This window comes from Sus scrofa, chromosome 14 (genome assembly GCF_054392235.1).
Source record: "Sus scrofa isolate SSC_HxYL_T2T_F1_AM1 chromosome 14, Sscrofa_HxYL_maternal_Yorkshire_Landrace_v2.0, whole genome shotgun sequence".
Classification (NCBI taxonomy): Eukaryota; Metazoa; Chordata; class Mammalia; order Artiodactyla; family Suidae; genus Sus; species Sus scrofa.
This window is the reverse complement of record NC_139396.1, coordinates 69,551,749-69,572,834: the sequence shown is the minus strand read 5'-3', so window position 1 is coordinate 69,572,834 and position 21,086 is coordinate 69,551,749. Positions and strand designations below refer to the sequence as shown.

The following is a 21,086-nucleotide window of genomic DNA, read 5'->3' as shown; positions in this document are numbered from 1 at the left end:
GAGACAATGGAAGGGGGCTGACCCCAAGGCACTGAGACCAAGATGGGGTGTCCCCCAGGGGCAAGAAAGGCCACATTCACAGGCCTAGAGGCCAGGCACCAATACTAAGCTGACATTCCTGCTACTGCTCAAGTGCAGGTACACAGTCTCACCGACCTCAGGACCACCCCTAAGAGGCAGGTACCATGATCCCCATTTATGAATGGCGACATGGAGGCTGAGAGGAGGCCGTGCCAGAGGTTGCACAGCCAGCATGTGCCCCCCACCTCCACACCATACAGGCTGAGTGTCCATGACTCCTTGCCCTGCTCTGTCCTACTGCAGCACCAGCCCAGCCTGATGCCAAGCTGTGTCTGGGGTTCAGAGGCCTTAATTCAGCCAAAAAATGGTTCCACGGATCCAGACTGCACACCTGCTATGCGCTGAGAGCACATCATAACACAGTCTCCCGAGCCCTTTGTAGGAGCCCTGACAGACACTGCCAGCCCAGGGTGGCCACATGCCACCACCCCTTATGAGGAAAGCTGCCACCTGTGGGGCCACCGAGGGAAGCAGCTTTGGCTTCCTGTCGTCTCTAACTCCCCACCGTGGCCACCTGGCCCAAGTGGAAGGCCCTGCAGTGCCCAGTGTCCAAGCGGAGACCAGGGACAGACTGCACCCCTTGGCGACTCTGCTGGAATGACTAGAAACCCAGCACTGGCTTCTGGGCTGGGGCAGCCTGAGGGCACAGGGAAGCACCTGAGGGCGGGAGCATGTGCAGAGACAGGGTTCCTGTTCATCTGCTCAAGAACTAGGCAGCAACAGAGCAAAGCAGATTAGCTTTTGTCCTGGAGCAAACGCTATTCAGCCAATTTTAAAACTGGATGTTTTCTCTATAGTCCAGATTTAAACAATTTGTTTTCATTTGCAATTGCACTTTCATTTATTCTAAGAGCTGCCTCCTCAGAGTATCAGACCCCACGCTGCAGGGCCAAGGGCCTCTGTTTCCATGGGTCTCTCAAGCAGAGGCTCCTGACTGGACCGTCTCCCCAGGCTGTTCGTACAGCAGGTCATGGAACTACCTGAGGCCAAGTGGGCAAGTCCCTGCTCCATAAACATGCAAGGAAGCAGGACATGCAGCAGCCACTGGAAGGACTTTCCCATCAAACTGCCCACCCCAACCACCTCCAGCTACTCCATTCCAGTTGGGAACAGGACGCTAAGATGTACAAATTCACATCCATCCCAGAACCTCAGGACTGATACTATTTGTAAAGAGGGTTGGTAGGGCATAACTGACATCTGACTTGAGTAGCCTGGGCCCTTAACCCAGTATGACTGGGGTGCTTCTCAGAAGAGACACAGGTACTAGAAGAGACACGTGACAATGGGGCCAGGGCTGGGGTGGCCTGTGCATGAGCCGAGGAACAGCAGGGCTGCTGGGAGCTGCAGGAGGCGGGGAAAGTTCCTCCCCTGGGGCCTTCAGAGGGAGCATGGCCCTGCAGGCACCTTGATATTGGATGTGGCCTCCAGAACCCTGAATTTCTGTCTTAAAATCTGTGGTGCTTTGTCACCTCAGCAATAGAAAACCAATGCACGTGAGGAAACAGAGGCTGAGGGAAGCAGCTTGGGAGCACGAAAGGAGCCGTGTCTTCCAGAGGCTCTCAGCTTCAGGGACTCCGCTTACCCCGGCTCAGCACAACCTGCGCTTCCCTGACTGCGTCGTCTTCCTGCTGTCGATAGTACACCTGCACCGACGCGGCCTCCCGCCACTCCATCAAGACCTACGGGGTGGGCGAAGAACAGAGGGGTGGTCACGGCACGTCCCAACTTCCTCGGTCACGCTCACTCTGCGGGCGGCTCCTTGTGGACTGAGGCCCAGTGGAGGACAGTCGGTGCTCACAGACGCTTGGAAAGCACCTGCCATCCATGCAGACAACAGGCAACCATCCCCAGTCCCCTTGAAGGAAGCCCAGTATCTCAAGTGATGGGACCAGAGGAACTAGATTCATCCTGTGCCATAAAACAGCCCCGTCCTTGCGTGAGCTTTCATTCTTTAAGCAGAAGCTATACACTAGTTATATACATCTTCATATGCGAGACATACAGGAAGTCACGGTAACAGAACTCAGGGGACACCTGGTGCCTGCACCCCAGTCATGACCTCTACCGGGGGCCCTGAGCCCAAGCAGAATCCTGAGCATCCTTCTGGGGTAGGGGACACATGGGCTGGCCTCAAACTTTTCCTGAAAGCAGCTGGGCCCTGACCGGAGGGAATGGCCGCTCCTCTGCTGAAGCGGTGACATGGTCAGGACCAGCCACAGCCCGCCAGTTGAGGGCTCCAAGCAAACTGCTTTCTTCTACGACCCCAGAGTTCTGGGAATACCTCTGTCATGTCATTTTTATTTTTCTTTTTTTAGGGCCGCATCTGTGGCATATGGAAGTTCCCCGGCTAGGAGTCACATTGGAGCTGCAACTGTTGACCTACACCACAGCCACAGCAATGCCAGATCTGAGCTGCATCTTCGACCTACACCACAGCTCACAGCAACGCTGGGTCCTTAACCCACTGAGCAAGGCCAGGGATCGAACCTGCGTCCTCATGGATACTAGTTGGGTTCTTAATGGGCTGAGCTACAACGGGAACTCCTGTCATGGCATCTGTTTGAATCCCCGTCTTGTGACATGTCTTCTTCCTGCAGCCACATCCCTTCTCCAACTTGTGGGACCAGGCCCACCAAGTGGCATTTTCGGGGTTATTTCCCACCAACGATGGCCCATGACCTCACACTGCTGGATGGTCTCTGGAAAGCCCTCTCAGACACGAATCCTCACAGGCATCCAAGCATTCCATGCCAAAATGAGGAGGCAGTGTGGTGACTTACACGGTTTGTCCCCATGGAAAATTCCATGGGTATAGGAAACACTGGTTCTATTAAGAGCTGGTTCATATCACTACCTGCTGTGTTTTTGTTTTAATGGATATCAATTCATAATTCAGTAAAATAAACAAATAAACCCACCTGCTGGTATGGCTGTGTGAGCACTGCCAAAGGAGTTATCCTGTTTTCTAGGCTCCTCCTTGAGTTCAAACCCCTGGAACCACCCCCATGCTACCCCCTCGCAGGAAGAGGACCCAACCCCTGGGCGAGCAGCTGCCCTTGTCTCACCTTGAAGCACAGGGTCCTTCTGTAGTGATGTGCTGCCTGAGAGGTCTTCTTAGCTTTGTCTGCTTGGGCCACGGCATTCTCTCTCCACTGACGGAACGCAGCCCTACAGGCACATGGTGGGGACAGTGCGAGGCTCTTAAGCCCCATCCTGAGTCCCCACACTCAAGCGTATCTGTCGCGCTGACAGCCACATTTACGCTGACCACACACCCACAAGCAGTTCTGGGCAGGTGCCACATTCACAGGGCACACAGAGCTGTGCCCAGGCAAGACACAGGTGATTCATCTGTGATGAGAGCTGGAGCCAGAGAAGCTGGGGGAAGGGCAGGCGCAGCCTGGAAGGGCATGTGCTGAACACACAGAGGCAGGGAAAGAAAGAGTGGGAGGTGAAAGGCCATGCAGGATGGGCTCAGGAGGGAGGAGCTGAGGGACACGGGCGAGTCCACAAGCCTGAGAGGCACAGATGGTCCCAGAAGCTGGAAGGCCTGTGGTGGGGTGGGGGGATGAACAGGGCCATGAAAGGCACCCAGAGGAGTGAGACACGTGGGAGAGACGGCAGGTGCACCTTGGGGCCCCGCTCTGCATGAGACGTGGGCTCAAGACGTGAGGGTCCCCAGGGAAGGGCACTTACTATGGAAAAGTCCACGCCAGGCTCTGGGCAGCAAGGCAGTGGCCTGTCCGTCCAGCCCTGTCAGAGCTCCCCATCCCACTCCCCGTTCCTTGGGCAGAGCTGGGTGACTCACCGCAGCCGCTGCCTCCTGTGCCAGGCCTCCCTGGCTGCCACCTCCTGCAGGACACTCCGCACATGGCTCTGGTGGATCTGCAGATGACCCGATCTCAGGCAGCCTCAGGGGCGTGACCTCGGCCGGGCCTCACCCAGAGAGCTCACCAGAGAGGGTGGGGACAGGCCAGGTGCCCACCTGACGACAGGAGAGGACTTGCCCAGCCCTCACCTGCCAAGTCCATGACCAGACGCCTGGACAAGGAGCCCCTTGGATTGGGGGGCTGGCACCCGGGGAGGGATGGGAGAGCCTGCTCTGTAGTCTAAGAACCACTGGCCAGGCACTTGCTCTGTCTGGGGAGCAACAGGAGGAATAGGAAGGGACATGAAGCCTTGGGAAGCCCCTCCTCGCAAGGCAAGGAGGGCTAGGGGAAGTGGCATCTCCTACCCTCCAGGTCTGCAGCACCCTGTGCAGCAAGATGTGCTGGCGATGCAGGTCGGCTCGCATCAGCTGTTGCCGCTCGGCACTGCGCAGGGCCAGGCCCTGTGGACAGGACAGTGTCAGCCACCATGGGCCCAGGGGGCTCAGCCATGCCTCTGTCTACACTTGGGCTGGGGGAGCCAGTTACGGTGCTTGTTAACCCTGAGCCCCTCGTCCTCATCTATAAACAGCACCCCTCAGGGTTTGTGAGGACCAGACGGGTAAACATTAATCAGTATCAACTTAAACACGTTTCACTCTGAAGAGGATGCCTGTGGCCAGGCAGATCAGGAAACTTAGATTCAATGTGTTCAGGGAAGAACAGCCCAGCACCTAACAGAACACGAAACGTGAACCCGTCATTCAGGAAACCAGCCCAGTGCTCTCCCTGCCGCCCAGCCTCCATCTCACACTCAGAGGCAGGTGGCTTCTGAGGGACTGTGGAGGGGACCATATGTCCACCCAGAATCACCTGACACACGGCGCCACCTGCCCACAGCCCCACGCGTATGGAACCCGTGCCAAAGCCTCACCTCCCTCCACCTGGTCCAGGCCCAACGCAGGAGCCGGGTTGAGTGGAACCGTGCAGCCCATGATCTGCCCATTCTCCTGTCGGGAGAGAGTCAGCGCTCAGCTCGGACCTCGCCAAGGCCCTCTCGAGGGGCAGCCCCTGAACCGCGCCCAGTGGTTCTTAAACTTGGAAGGGAATCAAGACCCCTCCAGAAGAGCTGCCAAATGGATTTGGGTTGTCTGTCAGAAAAGAGCACATAGAATCAATTTTTTGCAGACAACCTCAAGGGGCTCTGTATTCAAGTGGTGACACGCATGTAATGGAGGCAGAGGTTAAACGTGGCCTGAGTCTGAGAGGTGAGAGATCTAGAAAGACAGCAAGGCAGGACGATGGCTGCAGGAACCGTGGGCATCTGCTGGAGCCCTAACCACGTGGTGGGGTGAACACTGCCACGACCTGCCCCTGGCCACGGCTGCTTCCAACAGGCCTAACCGGCAAGCAGGATACAGCGGGTGGACAGGACCTCAGGTCTGCAGGCACTTGTGACCGGCCCAGTTCCTGAGCACGGAGCCCCTCGCTACAGCCCCGGTTTTGCTTAGACTATTTCAGGTTGATTTTTCGGAACTTGTGACCAGAGTCTAGGCTAACACGAGCCCCATCCCCACCCCGCCACGACAGACGTGTGAACTGACAACACTACGACTACAGTCAAGGCCGACCCAAGGCAGAGGTGGCCACTCACTCTGTTCTGAGTCCTTGGGTGCGCTCCCTCCACACACAGAAGGCCTTCCTGAGCCGCTCCAGGCGGTGGTGGGCACGGGCCACTGCTTGCCACAGCTGCTCCAGACAACATGCCGCTGCCTGCTGGCACCACGTGGACCAGTGCCTCCGCAGAAGCTGCCGCTCTGCGTGGAGGATGGCCTGCAGCAGAGAGAGACTGGAACTGGTCAAGGAGAAGAGAAGCTGGGGAGTCTGCAGACCACGAACGCTGCCCAGGGCAGAAATGGATGATCGGGAGCTGCCCAGGCCCGGGAGCCATGTAGACTCCTCTGACTAAGGAAACGGGTGCCCCAGACCCTGCCCTGCCTCTTGGGGCCTGCTCACAGGTTGGATGCCCCTCAGGGCAGCGTCCTGAGGAGGGGAGGCCATGAGTGCAAAGGCTTGAGGCAGGTCCTGCTGGTCCTGGCACCTCCTCAGGGAGAACCACTTACCATTCTCTCTGCCAAGCGGTAATCTCGACGCTGAGACATCTTCTGACACCAAACTGCAAACACTTGCTTCTCTAACATCTCTCTAAAGGAACCCAAATGAGTAACGGTGAAGTACTTAAAATCAAACAAACAACTCGAAAAGAATGAGAAGTTCCAAAAAACTGGACTTGTTTCTCATGCTGTGCCATGAAGAGTCAAGTAAGCCCCGGTGGTGGGAAGGAAAGCAGACAATAGCCGACAAACCCACAAACGACCCAACACTGTCTACGTCACTTCTGGCCTCACCCAAGTGGTACAAAAAGGACTCAGACTCTGAGACTATCTTCAGCCACCCCTGGCAGAATTGCCAACGGTGCTCCACGACCCCAGTAAGAGCCTTTCCAGTTCATGCCAAGCAGCCAGGCTGCTGCCACACAAATCCTTGGGGGACGTGGTTAAAAACAGATGCCAGGGAGTTCCCGTCGTGGCGCAGTGGTTAGCGAATCCGACTAGGAACCATGAGGTTGTGGGTTCGATCCCTGCCCTTGCTCGGTGGGTCAAGGTTCCGGCGTTGCTGTGAGATATGGTGTAGGTTGCAGACGCGGCTTGGATCCCGCCTTGCTGTGGCTCTGGTGTAGGCCGGCAGCTACAGCTCGGATTAGACCTCTAGCCTGGGAACCTCCATATGCCGTGGGAGTGGCCCAAGAAATGGCAAAAAGACAAAAAAAAAAAAAAAAAAAGATGCCAGACCCCAAAGCGGAGCTGGGCCTCAGGAAGCGGCATTTTATTTCATTTTATATATATTTTTAATTACTCAAATGAATTTATCACATCTGTAGTTGTATAATGATCATAACACTCCAATTTCACAGGAGGAAGCAGCATTTTAAACAAGTGTTCCCGGTGAGGTGATGGAGACACAGGTCTGTCACCTCTGCACAGCCCTACCTGCTCCTGTAACGAGGACGAAATCTGCAAAGGCAGCACAGGGACAACCGGCCAAAAGCTATGCTGTGGCAAGGCCGTCAGGACCAATGCTGGGGGCAGAGGGAGATGCTCCCCTGGCATTTAACTCATCAGACACAGCATCCAAAACAAAGAGCTCTGGGATTTCCCACTTCGGCACACTGGGACTGGTGGTATTCCCAGAACGCAGGTTCAATCCCAGGCCTGGCACAGTGGGTTAAGGATCTGGCAGCTTAGGTTGCAACTGTGGCTCAGATCCGATCCCTGGCCCAGGAACTCCAATATGCAGGGGGGTAAGGGTGGGCCAGCCAAAAAGGAAAATAACAACAACAAACAGAAAACAAAGAGCTCTACTTGCAGCCTTGACATGGCCACTGGGCCTGGGTCTGCCCTCCAGCTGTGCATTACAAAATGGAACAAGACATGAAGCAAACTCTTCTAGGTACTGGACCACAGGTAATGCCGACGGGATCCTTGAGAGATAAGAAACAAGAGCCCCTTGACCATCCAGATTTCACGTGGGGGCACTTTCTAGACACTGGGGGCAGAGGAAGGGAGACCAAGCAGAGCACGAAGTCTCACCGAGTTGAGGCAGAGACTGGAGTTCAAGACCTCAGGGGAGGGACTGTGTGGATATGCGTGGCCCCACCCCACCCCCAGGCATGCTCATGGACAGCCTATACCCTCCACAGATGAGGGCAGGCTCCACAAGCCCAAGCAGAGGGGTGCTGCAGGGCTAAGTGCCGAATGGAGATACCAGAGGTTGGACAGAACTTGGGGATGGAGTTCTGGCCTAGTCTTAGTGAAGAGACCTTGCTGGGAACCTCAGTACTCCGAGAGGCTAAGCCTTGGCGGTAAGACTCATGCCCTCAGCCTGAAGACAAAAGCAAAATACATCCACACAAAGGACAAATAAAACCACACTGTACAGGATCAAAAGGAACTACTAGAACACCCAGGAACCATCACCTGCCACAATAAAACGCAATACTCTTTAAGAATCAGCAAACAGTTAAAAACAGCTACTATATGTAACTTTAATAAAAAATTAACAGGAGTTCCCGTCGTGGCGCAGTGGTTAACGAATCCGACTAGGAACCATGAGGTTGCGGGTTCAGTCCCTGCCCTTGCTCAGTGGGTGAACGATCTGGCGTTGCCATGAGCTGTGGTGTAGGTTGCAGACGCGGCTCGGATCCCGCGTTGCTGTGGCTCTGGCGTAGGCCGGTGGCTACAGCTCAGACTCGACCCCTAGCCTGGGAACCTCCATATGCCGCGGGAGCGGCCCAGGAAATAGCAGCAACAACAACAACAACAACAAAAAATTAACAAAATTAGTGATCAGACAGGGAACCTTGGCAGAGAAACAAACTACAAAAACAAACAAGGAGTTCCCACTGTGGCACCACAGGATCAGTAGCATCTCTTCAGGGCCAGGACAGAGGTTCAAACCTCAGCCCTGCACAATGGGCTGAAGGGTCTGGTGTTGTCACAGCCGTGGCATGGGTCACAACTGCAGCTCAGATCTGATCCCTAGCCCAGGAACTCCATATGCTTCAGGGTGGCCAAACATGAAAAAAACAAAACAAAACAAAAAACAACCAAATCCTAAATGGTTTGGCAGTTCCTCAAAACATTAACTAGAATTACCCTACTGATCCAGTAATTCTACTCCTAAGTAAAAAGTAAAAGCAGAGACTCAAATAGGTGTGTATAACCAACACTCATAACAGCATTATTTATAACAGCAAAAGGTAGAAACAACCCAAGTGTACATCAACATATGGGTGGATAAACAAACTGTGGTATATCCACACAGTGGAATACTGTTAAGCCATAAAAAGGAATGAAATTCCTATATATGTTACAATATGCATAAACTTTGAAAACATACTAAGTGAACTTGTGCTAAGCAAGGCACAAAGAATATATGATTCCACTTATGTAAGGTACCTAGAATAGGCAAATTCAGAGACAGAAGGTAGGTTATAGGTTACCAGGGGCTGAAAGTAGATGGGAATGAAAAGCTATTATTTAACAGGTAGAAAGATTCTGTTTGGGATGAGAAAAAAGTTTTGGAAGTGGATACTGGTGATGACTATATAGTATAGTGAATGTACTTAATGTCACTGAATTGTGTATGTGAAAAAGGCTGAAATGATAAGTTTTTAAAAAATTAATGATTCAGTTTACTTCAGTGGAACATTAAAGCTAAAATTATATGCATATGTATATATACCTGTTACAATTACCTTTAAAGAAAACTTGCCACTTTATACCAAAATACTTAAAAATCACATTCTTCATACCAAAATAAAACTAGTTTTTTTGCAATTTTTTTTTTTAGGGCCACACACACAGCATATGGAGGTTCCCAGGCCAGGGGTTGAATTGGAGTTATAGCTGCAGGCCTATGCAACAGCCACAGCAATGCGGGATCCGAGCCGCATCTACAATCTACATGACAGCTCAGGGCAATGCTGGATCCTTAACCCACTGAGCAAGACCAGGGATTGAACCCAAGTCCTCATGGATACTAGTCAGGTCCAACACCACTGAGCCATGATGGGAACTCTCTAATTTTATTTTTAAAATAAACAGTTATTGAAGTTCCCATCATGGCTCAGCAGAAACGAATCTGACTAGCATCCATGAGGGTGCAGTTCGATCCTGGCCTTGCTCAAGTAGGTTAAGGATCTGGCATTGCCGTGAGCTTTGTGGTATAGGTCACAGACACAACTTGGATCTGGTGTTGCTGTGGCATAGACCAGTAGCTACAGCTGTGATTTGACCCCTGGCCTGAGAACCTCCATATGTCACAGGTGTGCCAAAAAAAAAAAGACCAAAATAAACAGTTATAATTCCTCTTTGGTTGTTTCTTTTGCGATTGTAATAAGTACATAAAACACTGAACAACCTTTCCGTCTTGTAAAATATAAAACAGCAAGTTTACGTTACATATGTTTTACTATAATTAAAAAAAAAAGAATTAAATGAAATTCTAGAACTGATAAGTACCATATCTGAAGTGGAAGAGTCACTGGATGGGCTACAAATTAGAATCTGAAGAAGAAAGATTACTGAACTCGAAGACAGATCAAGAGAAAGCATCCAATCTGAAAACCAGAGAGAAAAGGGGTAGGGAAAAAAATGACCCTACGAGTGACCCTTGGGATAATATTAAGTGGTCTAACATAGTATCACTTGAGCTTCAGAAAGAGAGAAGATATAGGGTGGATAAAGTATTTGAAGAAATAAGGGTAAAAAGACTGTCCAAATTTCACTGGAGTCGGGGTGGAGAAGACAGCTCAGATCCAAGCAGCTCAATGGACCCGAAGCAGGATAAACACAAAAAAAACTACACCTAAATACTTTACACTCTAAATACTGAAAAACCAAAGACTGACAAGAACATCTTAAAAGAAAAAGAGAGACAACTTACATTCAGGAGAACAACACAAATGATGGATGACTTTTCATCAGAAATAATGGAGGCCAGAAGACAATGCAACAATGTCTTAAAAATGCTTGGGAGTGAAAGGATGGAGAAATCAACTCATTATTTCATATCCAGGGAAAGGTCCTTTAAAAAGGAGAGTGAGGTGAGAGAGTGAAATCTCCATAAAACAAAAGCTGAGATGGTTCATCCCCAACTGACCTCTATAAAAATGCCAAAGGACCTTCTTCAAACTGAAGGAAAATGATACAGATAAAAATCTCAAACAAAGAACACTGGATAGGGAAAATATGTGGTTAAAGATAAAAGATTATATTTTTTCTTAATTTTTAAAAAAGAATTCAGATTTCTTCAAGGAAAAACAATAACATTATTGGGGAAAACATATTGTAGATATAAAACATATAACAAATGTCATCCAGGATAGAAAGGAAAGAAATTTTATTATAATTTTTAAAAAATTTTACTATTTTTATATTCTTATATTTAACATCAAGTGGTACAACAGTAATTCTAAATAGAGCTGTAAGAAAATGATAAGCATACTATAATTCATATAACTACCATTTTAAAAATATGGAATGGGGAGGGATAAATTAGGAGTTTGAGATTGACATATACACATTACTATATATAAAATAACCAACAAGGACCTACTGTATAGCATAGGGAGCTATACCAATATTCTGTAATAACCCATAAAGGAAAAGAATCATAAAGAGTTCCCATCATGGCTCAGTGGTAACAAACCCAACTAGTATCCATGAGGATGCAGGTTCGATCCCCAGCCTTGCTCAGTGGGTTAAAGATCTGGCGTTGCCATGAGCTGTGGTGTAGGTCGCAGACACAGCTGGGATCCCACGTTGCTGTGGCTGTGGTGTAGGCCAACAGCTATAGCTCCAGTTCTACCCACAGACTGGGTACTTCCATATGCTGCTGGTGCAGCCCCAAAAAGACCAAAAAAAAAAAAAATCATAAAAAGAATATTATATATATAAAACTTTTTTTTTTCTTTTTAGGGCTGCACCTGCAGCATATGGAACTTCCCAGGCTTGGGGTCAAATCAAAGCTGCAGGTGCTGGCCTACACCACAGCTCATGACAATGCCAGATCCTTTAACCCACTGAGCAAGGCCAGGGATCAAACTCACATCCTCATGGATACTAGTTGGGTTTGTTACCACTGAGCCACATGGGAACTCATATATACATATCTGAATCACTATGTTGTATACCTGAAACTAATACAATATTGTAAATTAACTATACTTCAATTAAATAAATAGAAAAAATACAAAAGGTAGGCCCCAAATAGCCAATGCAAACCCGAGGAAAATGAACAAAGCTGGAGGTACCACACTCCCTGATTTCAAGTCATATTATAAAGCTTTATTAATCAAAACAGGATGGTATTGGCAGAGAAAAAAGACACACAGATCAATGGAATAGGACTGAGAGCCCAAATAAACCCACACATATATGGTTAATGATTTACAACAAAGGAGCAAAGATTTACAAGGGAGAAATGACAGTCTCCTCAAAAAGTAATTGTTGAGAAAACTGGACAGGCACAGGCAAAAGAATAAAACTGGACCACTATTTTACAGCATATACAAAAATTAACTCAAAATAGATTAAAGTCTTGAATGTAAGACCTAAAACCATAAAACTCCTAGAAGAAAACATAGGCAGTACGATCTTTGACACTGATCTTAGCAATACCTTTCCTGGTATGTCTCCTCAGGCAAAAGAAACAAAAGCAAAAATACACAAATGTGACTACCTCCAATTAAAAATCTAAAGTAGGTAGAAAGAACAAAATAAAGAGCTTAAGTCAATTAAAGAAAAATAAGAGAATTAGCAAAGTAAAAGTCAGCTTTTTTAAAAAACTGATAAAATCTTAGCAAGATTCTCCAAGAAGAAAAGAGAAAATGGAGTTCCTGCTATAGCACAGCAGGTTAAAGATCCAGAAATGCCACAGGTGTGGTATAGGTTGAAGCCAAAAAAGAAAAAAAAAAGATAGACAAAATACACAAATTACCAAAATTAGGAATGAAAGAGGTGGTATTATGATTCCAGATTCTGAAAAAATATAAGGCACTTTTTTCTTTTAAGGATCTGGCATTGTTGCAGCTGTGGCTCTGTCACTGCTGTGGTGCAATTTAGGTTCCCTGGTCTGGGAACTTCTGCAGGCTGAGGGTACAGCCAAAAAAAAAAAAAAAAAAAACCCCAAACCGAAAAACAAACAAACAAAAAAACAAACTGCTTTGGTTTTCCTGCTAAGATTTGGAAAAAGACAAGTATATAACCTCTCAGCACTTCCATTTAATACTTTATTGGAGATCTGAGCCAGTGCAATAAGGACCAAAAAAAATAGAAAAAGCATACAGCCTGGGAAGGATAAAGTAGGTGACATTTGTTTACATCAGACATGAGTATGCAGAAAATCTATGCAATTTTTTTAAAAAGAAAGAATGAACTAAATAGTAAGTGAATTTAAAATTCAGAAAGATAATGGAACACAAGGTATTGATTGTATAGTCAATATACTAGGATAAACAACTGGAAAATGAATTTAAAAAGTAATTCCAGTTATAACAGCATGAAAAAAAGAAGATATTTACGGATACATTTAACAACGTACATACATAACGTCAATGCAAAGTTACAAAACACTGTAGAGAAAAATTAAAGAAAACCTATATAAATGGGGAGATTTACCAAGCCCTTTTATGGGAAGTCTCTGCATGGTTAAGTGATCCAATCCTCCCCAAATTAATCTATACAGATTCAATGTGATCCCAAACAAAATCTTAGGAGGAATAAACTGACTTCAAAAGTTGCTATAAAGAGGAGTTCCCATCGTGGCGCAGTGGTTAACGAATCCGACTAGGAACCATGAGGTTGAGGGTTCGGTCCCTGCCCTTGCTCAGTGGGTTAACGATCCGGCGTTGCCGTGAGCTGTGGTGTAGGTTACGGACGCGGCTCGGATCCCGCGTTGCTGTGGCTCTGGCGTAGGCCAGTGGCTACAGCTCCGATTCAACTCCTAGCCTGGGAACCTCCATATGCCGCGGGCGTGGCCCAAGAAATAGCAACAACAACAACAACAACGAAAAGACAAAAGACAAAAAAAAAAAAAAAAAAAACCGTTAATTCATTTCAGTATATAACTGCCTGCTTTGCTCTGAATTAAAAAAAAAAACAGTTAGAAAATTAAAAAGCAAATCATATACGACAAGAAAATATTTTCAGGGAGTTCCCATTGTGGCTCAGTGGTTAACAAAGCTGACCAGGAACCATGAGATTGCAGGTTCGATCCCTGGCCTCCCTCAGTGGGTTAAGGATCCAGTGTTGCCGTGAGCTGCAGTGTAGGTCACAGACACGGCTTGGATCTGGCATTGCTGTGGCTCTGGTGTAGGCCGGCAGAAACAGCTCCGATTGGACCCCTAGCCTAGGAACCTCCATATGCTGTGGTTGAGGCCCTAGAAAAAGAAAAAAAAAAAAATTCAATACACATTTGAATAAAGGACTTGTATCCAGAATACATATTTTTTAGATTTTTTATTTTTTATGATTATTATTTCTATTTTTATTTACTTTTTAGTTTTTATTTTTTCTATTAGTTGTTCTATTAGTTGATTTACATGTTCTGTCAATTTCTTCTGTACAGCAAAGTGAACTAGTCATTCATATATATACACACACACACACACACACACACACACACACACACACACACACATTCTTTTTCTCACATTATCCTCTATCATGTTCCATCACAAGGGAAGAAAGAATATCTTCCCAGTGGGTTAAAAACTTTTACAAATGAATAGTAATTTTAAAAAGACATATAACCCAATTTTGTAAAAAGTTCAGAAAAACACTGTTGAACAGATATGTCACAAAAGATATAAAATGGTCAACAGGCACACAGTAAAGGCTGAAAGGGTCAAAACCTGTCTGGTATTCAAAGAATGAAAATCAGCTCAGACTCAAAAGAGTAAACAGCTCTACCTTTCATCAAATCTAGAGGACAGACAGATAAAGCCAACTGCAAGGAAAGAGTCTTTCCCAAGGTCATGCACACTTGTATATGTCACATGTAACCCCTCTTTGAGCATCACTGCTTCCTCATCGAGGCCCCAGACAAGCTTTGCCATTTCCATTCACTCCTGAGGTGCTATGACAGCACTCCCTAGGGAACCCCCACTTCTCATCCCTCCTCATCTTGCACTCAATCCAAAACCGACCCTTGCTTCTCTCAGAATCCTTCCATGGGAGCCCAAAGGTTACACATTCCCTTCACTTAGGTAGAGTAGCATGCCAGAGTTCCTCTGAATTCTGACCTGGCCAAACTATGCAGGCTCTTGTTCCTGGCTGGTTTGGCTTTAAAGAAATGCTGGACATCATTAGCTGTCAGGAAAATGAGACGGCACTCCACACTCACCAAAATGGCTAATTAAAAAGATGGTCAACTGTACACCTGAAACTAACACAACACTGTAAAAGACTGTCAAGGAGTTCTCGTCGTAGCACAGTGGTTAACAAATCCGACTAGGAACCATGAGGTTGAGGGTTCGATCCCTGGCCTCGCTCAGTGGGTTAAGGATCCCCTGTTGCCATGAGCTGTGGTGTAGACTGAAGACGCAGCTTGGATCCCGTGTTGCTGTGGCTCTGGCGTAGGCAAACATTGTCAAAAACACATGTTGGTGAGGATGTGGAGCAACTAGAATTCTCAGATTTGCTGGCGGGAGCATAAAATGATGCAACAGCCCGTAAGATTAAGCAGATGCCCACCCTCTGATGCGGAAGTCTACTTCCAGGTGTCTACCCAAGAGACACCACTATTCCACTAAAACAAATGTTCACAGTGGCTTTATGCATAAGGGCCTCCAACTGGAACCAACTCCTATTGTTAAAATGGATCAAAATACTGTCTTAGAGGGAGTCCTATTAGGGCTCAGCGGTAACAAACCTGACTAGTATCCATGAGAATGCCGGTCTGATCCCTGACCTTGTTCAGTGGGTTAAGGATCCAGCATTGCTTGAGCTGTGGTGTGAGTTGCAAGCACGGCTCAGATCCCGAGCTGTTGTGGCTGTGGTGTCGGCCGGCAGCTGCAGCTCTGATTTGACCCCAAGCCTGGGAACTTCCATATGCTGCAAGTGTGGCCCTAAAAAAAAAAAACAGTAATAATACTGTCTTAGATTCATACAATAGAATACAACCTAGCAAATAAAAAATAGCAACTGATACAAGTGACAACCTGGCTCAATCTCAAAAACACTATGCTGAACTTTAAAAGACTCACAGACACAACGGATCTTGTACAGCATGATCCCACTGAACCAAGTTCATAAACACGCAAAATTAACCAAGAATGGCAAAAATCAGAACAGAGGCTGTTTATGGGAGATAGGAACTTTTTAGGTGATGGAAATGTTCTCTGTCTTGACTGAGGTGTTGATTACCCAGGGATATAATTTGTAAAAACTCACCAAACTGTTTACTTAACATTTGTACCTTTCACTGTATGTAAATTTTACCTCAATTTTTTGTAAAGAAAAGGCAAATCAGTCTTGTCTCATTCTCAGTATAATATTTCATTGGTGGTTTAATAAACTGCCATTTTTAGTCATAATTTATGAGATTCCACCATAAATTCTATCCATACTCCTATTTTTTCTGACCATGCCCATGGCATATGGAAATTCCTAGGCCAGTGATCAAGCCTGAGTCACAGATTGACAATGCCAAACCTTTAACCCACTAGGCCACCAGGAAACACCTTGCTTTTTTTTGTTTTGCATACATATTTTTAATTTTAAAAAAACTTTTTTTTTTTTTTTTTTGGTCTTTTTAGGGCTGCACCCATGGCATATGGAGGTTCCCAGGCTAGGGGTCGAATCAGAGCTGTAGCCAGCTGGCCTACATCACAGCCACAGCAATACCAACACCAGATCCAAGCCACATCTGTGACCTACACCACAGCTCACAGCAATGTCATATCCTTAATCCACTGAGTGAGGCCAGGGATTGAACCTGAGTCCTCACGGATGCTAGCAGATTCATTTCCGCTGAGCCACCATGGGAACTCCCTGTATTCCTATTTTTTAAAAAGTCCCTAAGAATTAAGGAAAGATAGAGCATACGCATTTATTCAGAACTCTGATTTACTAAACCCCAAACTAAATCTATAGATATTAATTTACTCTAAGAGTCACAAATCAATTCTAGGGGTCCAGGGACAGTTAATATTTTGTGCTGGGCTTTTGTGCTCTGACTGTACTTTACATGGATTATCCCACTTAGTTTTCATGACAACCCTGGGAGATGCTATTGTCAAGTCATCTCCATTTTACACTTGAGGAAACTGAGGCTCAGAGAGACCTGGGTCAGAGCTGGCAGGTACAGAGCAAGGATCTGAACTCTGGGCCCATCTGCTTCTCAGCCAGGTTCTCAATCACTCTACCTTCTTGTGAACCAGGAAGGTGGGAACCTGAAAAACTAAGTTTTCTAAAAAGACCCAGCTACACACGAGCAGGGAAATATCCACAGTCCAGGACTTCGCTAGTCTTCACATCTTCATGCCCTGGTGCTACCACTCCCTGTTCTGAAACCACCCAAGCCTTCCCCCCGACAAAAGCCCCTTCGGGAGCTCCTCTTGGCTACTTTGAAGATATCCCCAATTTCTGGTCCCCACAACATGCCAAAACACAAAAAAGCAACAGAAACAGCATGACCTCATTTGTAATGAAGGAAGGTGTACATATGTGTTTTCAGTAGTGAAGCTGTTTTTCAATGAGTCTCACACTAGCCTTGGATATAGGAATGGAGGAAAGGGAGCCGCTCTCTGCAGGGGAAGGGGCAGAGGTAAGTGCTGGCCCCACGTCTGCCTCTTTTCCTCCTGGCTGCCCCCTAAAAACATCTTCTGGTCTCTGTGCTAAGGAACTGAGTTCCGATCCTCTCAAACAAGCATCCAGAGCCTTCCAAAGCCAGGATCACTGCAACTTCTTCTCCCAAAGCACATCCCTCTTCCATGTTTCTCTGTCCTACGTTACTATACATTGTCCTCAGGGAAATCTGCGAAACTATGTCACTTTACTAGTTCCAGACACCTACCGAGACACCTGTCTATTATCTTCTCTTAGGAGAGAGCAGCCCTGGGTCTGGCCCTCCTCATTCCACCCCCTCCCGTCATCCACACTTGGCCCCCTAGGTGCTTCCACCAGCTGTGAGCTCTAGAAGAACCTGTGCTGACACCACTGGGGACACAGGGGTCTATTTTCTTCAGTTGCTCCCTGTCTATCAGTACTTCTCACAAAGACATAAAGTTAATATCAAATCATCAAAAAGAGCTTCCTCTTAGTCCAGGAGCAAGCACCTGGACTCTGGAATCAGGGAGGCCCAAGTGAACCCTGGCTGTGACACGGGTGAGTCATTTATGCTTTTGAACCTGTTTTCTTAGGACTGCTGCAAGAAGGGAACTATTAGTGAAGATGATGTCACAGGTGAATGAGTGTCTAATAGTTCCTTTCTGCCATCATACCACACCCACCGCAGTGGCTGACAGAGAGTCAGTCATTAATAATCTCTTCATGATGTTCCACCAACAGGTAGCAAGGACCTGCTATGGGCAACTTTGCTCCTGTGGGAGCTAGAAGGATGGAGCTCTGCCCTCTACCTATCCTGACCTTGTTGACAATGATCATTACAAGACTTCAAAAAGCCAGGTCTGGCAGAATAGGAACCCGGCACTTCGGGGAAATCACACTCATGAAAGCCTGCCAAGGCGATACGAGGTCCAACCGCACTCTGATCCAGAAAGCTAATGGGCGGCTGTAACGCAGCTGACTGCGGTTTACCCTGGGGGAAGGGGCACAAAGCCCGGGTTCAGCTGAAAGCACTTGCTAGACAAATGGACAAACGGCTTCCCAGGGGAAAGGCTGGCTGTCTTTTCCCGCTAGGTGAGATCAATGAACCCACATTACCGAAAATCCAGGAAGAACCAGGGCCCAAGGGACTTGCAGGCTGAGAAACAAATGCAAATGGCTGCGTGGGCAGCAGAATTAGAAAAATTAGACCTGAGATGCTGGCCCAGCACAGAGAAGAGCCACCCAGCCTACCTGTGGAAGCACATGGCTCTTGCACTGAGGACTTGCTCCTGCTGGCGCCACTGCCAGAGTCTCCTCCATGCCTGGAAGGCTGCAGGCAGGGCTCTCTGCTGGAAGTGACTGTCAGCTCGGGCCTGCAACAGCTAAAGCAAAATAATGAATGACCTTTATTTGTATTTTATATTAAAAAAAAAAAAGACCTTTCATCAGGGTCATACCCTTGAAGGAGAGTTGCTTCCTACACAAAAATTTTTTTAAAAATAAAAATCATTATTTTAAATGTTTGCCAATATAAGTGAAAAATGAAATATGACAGGTGAAAAAATTTTCACTTTAGTTAAAATTGGAGTTGGAGGAGTTCCCTTTGTGGCTCAGCAGTAATGAACCTAATATCCATGAGGATGTGGGTTCAATTCCTGGCCTTGCTCAGTGGGTTAAGGATCTGGCATTGCCACACAAAGCTATGGTGTAGGTCTCAGATGTGGCTTGGATTCCACGTTGCTGTGGCTGTGGTGTAGGCCAGCAGCTGCGGCTCCGATTAAACTCCTAGCTTGGGTCTTTTCTTTTTTTTTTTTTTTTTTGTCTTTTTGCTATTTCTTGGGCCGCTCCCACGGCATTTGGAGGTTCCCAGGCTAGGGGTCGAATCGGAGCTGTAGCCACCGGCCTATGCCAGAGCCACAGCAACACAGAATCCGAGCTGCATCTGCAACCTACACCACAGCTCACAGCAACGCCGGATCGTTAACCCACTGAGCAAGGGCAGGGACCGAGCCCTCAACCTCATGGTTCCTAGTCGGATTCGTTAACCACTGCGCCATGACGGGAACTCCTGGGTCTTTTCTTTTTTATGTCTTTCAATTGAACCTCAAATTTATTCTTCATCATGTGTGTTATCAATATTTTTCCTATCGTGGAATATATCTTCTGATTTTGTTTTTAATGTTTACTTGTAATACAGAGTCTTTAACTTTTTATGCAATTATAAACGGCTACTATTATTTCACCGATACATCAGTAGAAAGACAGATAACTGATCAAAGAATATATATACCTCCATGATCTAAAACTTTCGGGGGAAGCAATAAAGATGTGTGGTTTTTTAAACAGGACTGCATATTTGTTGCTTCTGCTTCCCTTGAATCTGGGTGGGCAGTGACTACTCTGACTGTGAGAGTATGGTGAAAGCGACTCTAAGTGACTCCCAGGCTGGATCATGAAGGGCCATATGAGTCTGTCTTGTTTACTGAAACACTCGCTTTTGGAGCCTAGGGCTGCAACCCGTGTGGCCGGACGACATGGAGGCCGCCATAATGCAAGGAAGCCCATGCCTCCTGGAGAGGTCCTAAGGGGACCCGGTCAACAGTGGAGCCCAGTCTTTAAGCCACGCCAGCCCAGGAACCAGACATGTGATGAAGAAACCTCTAGAAGATGCCAATCCTCTGCCATCAGAATCTTCCCAGCAGAGGCCCCAGTAATCACAAAGCAGAGACCAGCCATCCTTGCTATGTCCTGTATCAGTCTGACCCATAGAATCCTTAAGCATAATAAAATTGTGGGGTTTTTTTTGGCCACACGCACAGCATGTGGAAGTTCCCAGGCCAGGGATAGAACCTGTCGCCACAGCAGCAACCTGAGTCACTGCAGTCACAATGCCAGATCCTTAACCTGTTAGAGGATCAGGGAACTCCAAATGGTGGTTGTTGTAATAAGTCACCAAGCTTGGGAGGATTTTCTATGGAGCAATAGAAAACTAAACAGCTTGCCTCTGTAGTGTGTGAGTGTGTGTGTGTGTGTGAGGTATATGGGTGCACACATTCCTACCCACACAGAGGGGAAAAATATACCAGGTTTACTCATCAAATGTCATCTTAAGAGGCAGAATTATGGGTGTTTTAACGTTTTTCTTTTTTATGTCTTCCTAGAGTTTTCAAATTTTCTATGATGTCTACATATTGCTTATGGGCATTTTCAAATCTAAACAAGAGGAGAAGTAGCAGCATAATCAATTCCCACAAACTTATCCAGCTTCAACAATTGGCAAACATTTTTGCCATTCTTTATATACTGCTTTTTAAAAAGAAAGAAACCCACAATAAATCATATTTTTATCTTTTCCTGAAATAGAAAGAATGCATGTGCTCCTTGGATATCTAAACAAAAGACATTCAGATTGTTAGCTAAAGATTAAAAAAAAAACCAGCAACTAAACAGGGCTCTTATTATTTTTTAGCCCCTCCACTGTGCTACAGCCTGAGAGATAAGGACTCTGACCTCTGACCTTCTACCAGTGCTGGGCCCCAGGGTCAAGGAGCACCCTTTTTACAGGGAGGACCAAAAAGATACCCTTTGCTTCTCTTCCACCTTGAATAAATACAACCTTTCAACTCAGGCGCTCACAAAACAGCTCTTTCTTTACATTCTGTTGAGCTTGCGTTAAATGAACTTGAGAGACCCAGTGGCAATGTCCTTTCTCAAACAGCCACATAATCAAAAGGTAGACACC

General features: G+C 46.9%; 1 protein-coding gene across 50 annotated transcripts in view; it reads right to left on the bottom strand.

Annotated features, from left to right (window-relative positions):
* The window catches only part of SFI1 (SFI1 centrin binding protein), a 93,602-nt gene that overhangs the window by 5,802 nt on the left and 66,714 nt on the right, over positions 1-21,086 (bottom strand). For 41 of the 50 annotated variants that reach the window (XR_014825938.1, XR_014825941.1, XR_014825942.1 and 38 more), the window contains 8 exons: positions 18,596-18,726; positions 6,074-6,155; positions 5,605-5,783; positions 4,885-4,960; positions 4,319-4,414; positions 3,893-3,969; positions 3,150-3,252; positions 1,667-1,763 (listed from right to left, as the gene is read on the bottom strand). Coding sequence is in view for 35 of the 50 variants with exons in the window: in XM_084993762.1 (XP_084849888.1) it covers positions 1,667-1,763; positions 3,150-3,252; positions 3,893-3,969; positions 4,319-4,414; positions 4,885-4,960; positions 5,605-5,783; positions 6,074-6,155; positions 18,596-18,726 (841 nt within the window). In the remaining 15 variants the exon portion in view is untranslated. The remainder of the gene's footprint in view (positions 1-1,666; positions 1,764-3,149; positions 3,253-3,892; positions 3,970-4,318; positions 4,415-4,884; positions 4,961-5,604; positions 5,784-6,073; positions 6,156-18,595; positions 18,727-21,086) is intronic. The other 9 variants (XM_084993787.1, XM_084993790.1, XM_084993786.1 and 6 more) reach the window with 1 other exon arrangement.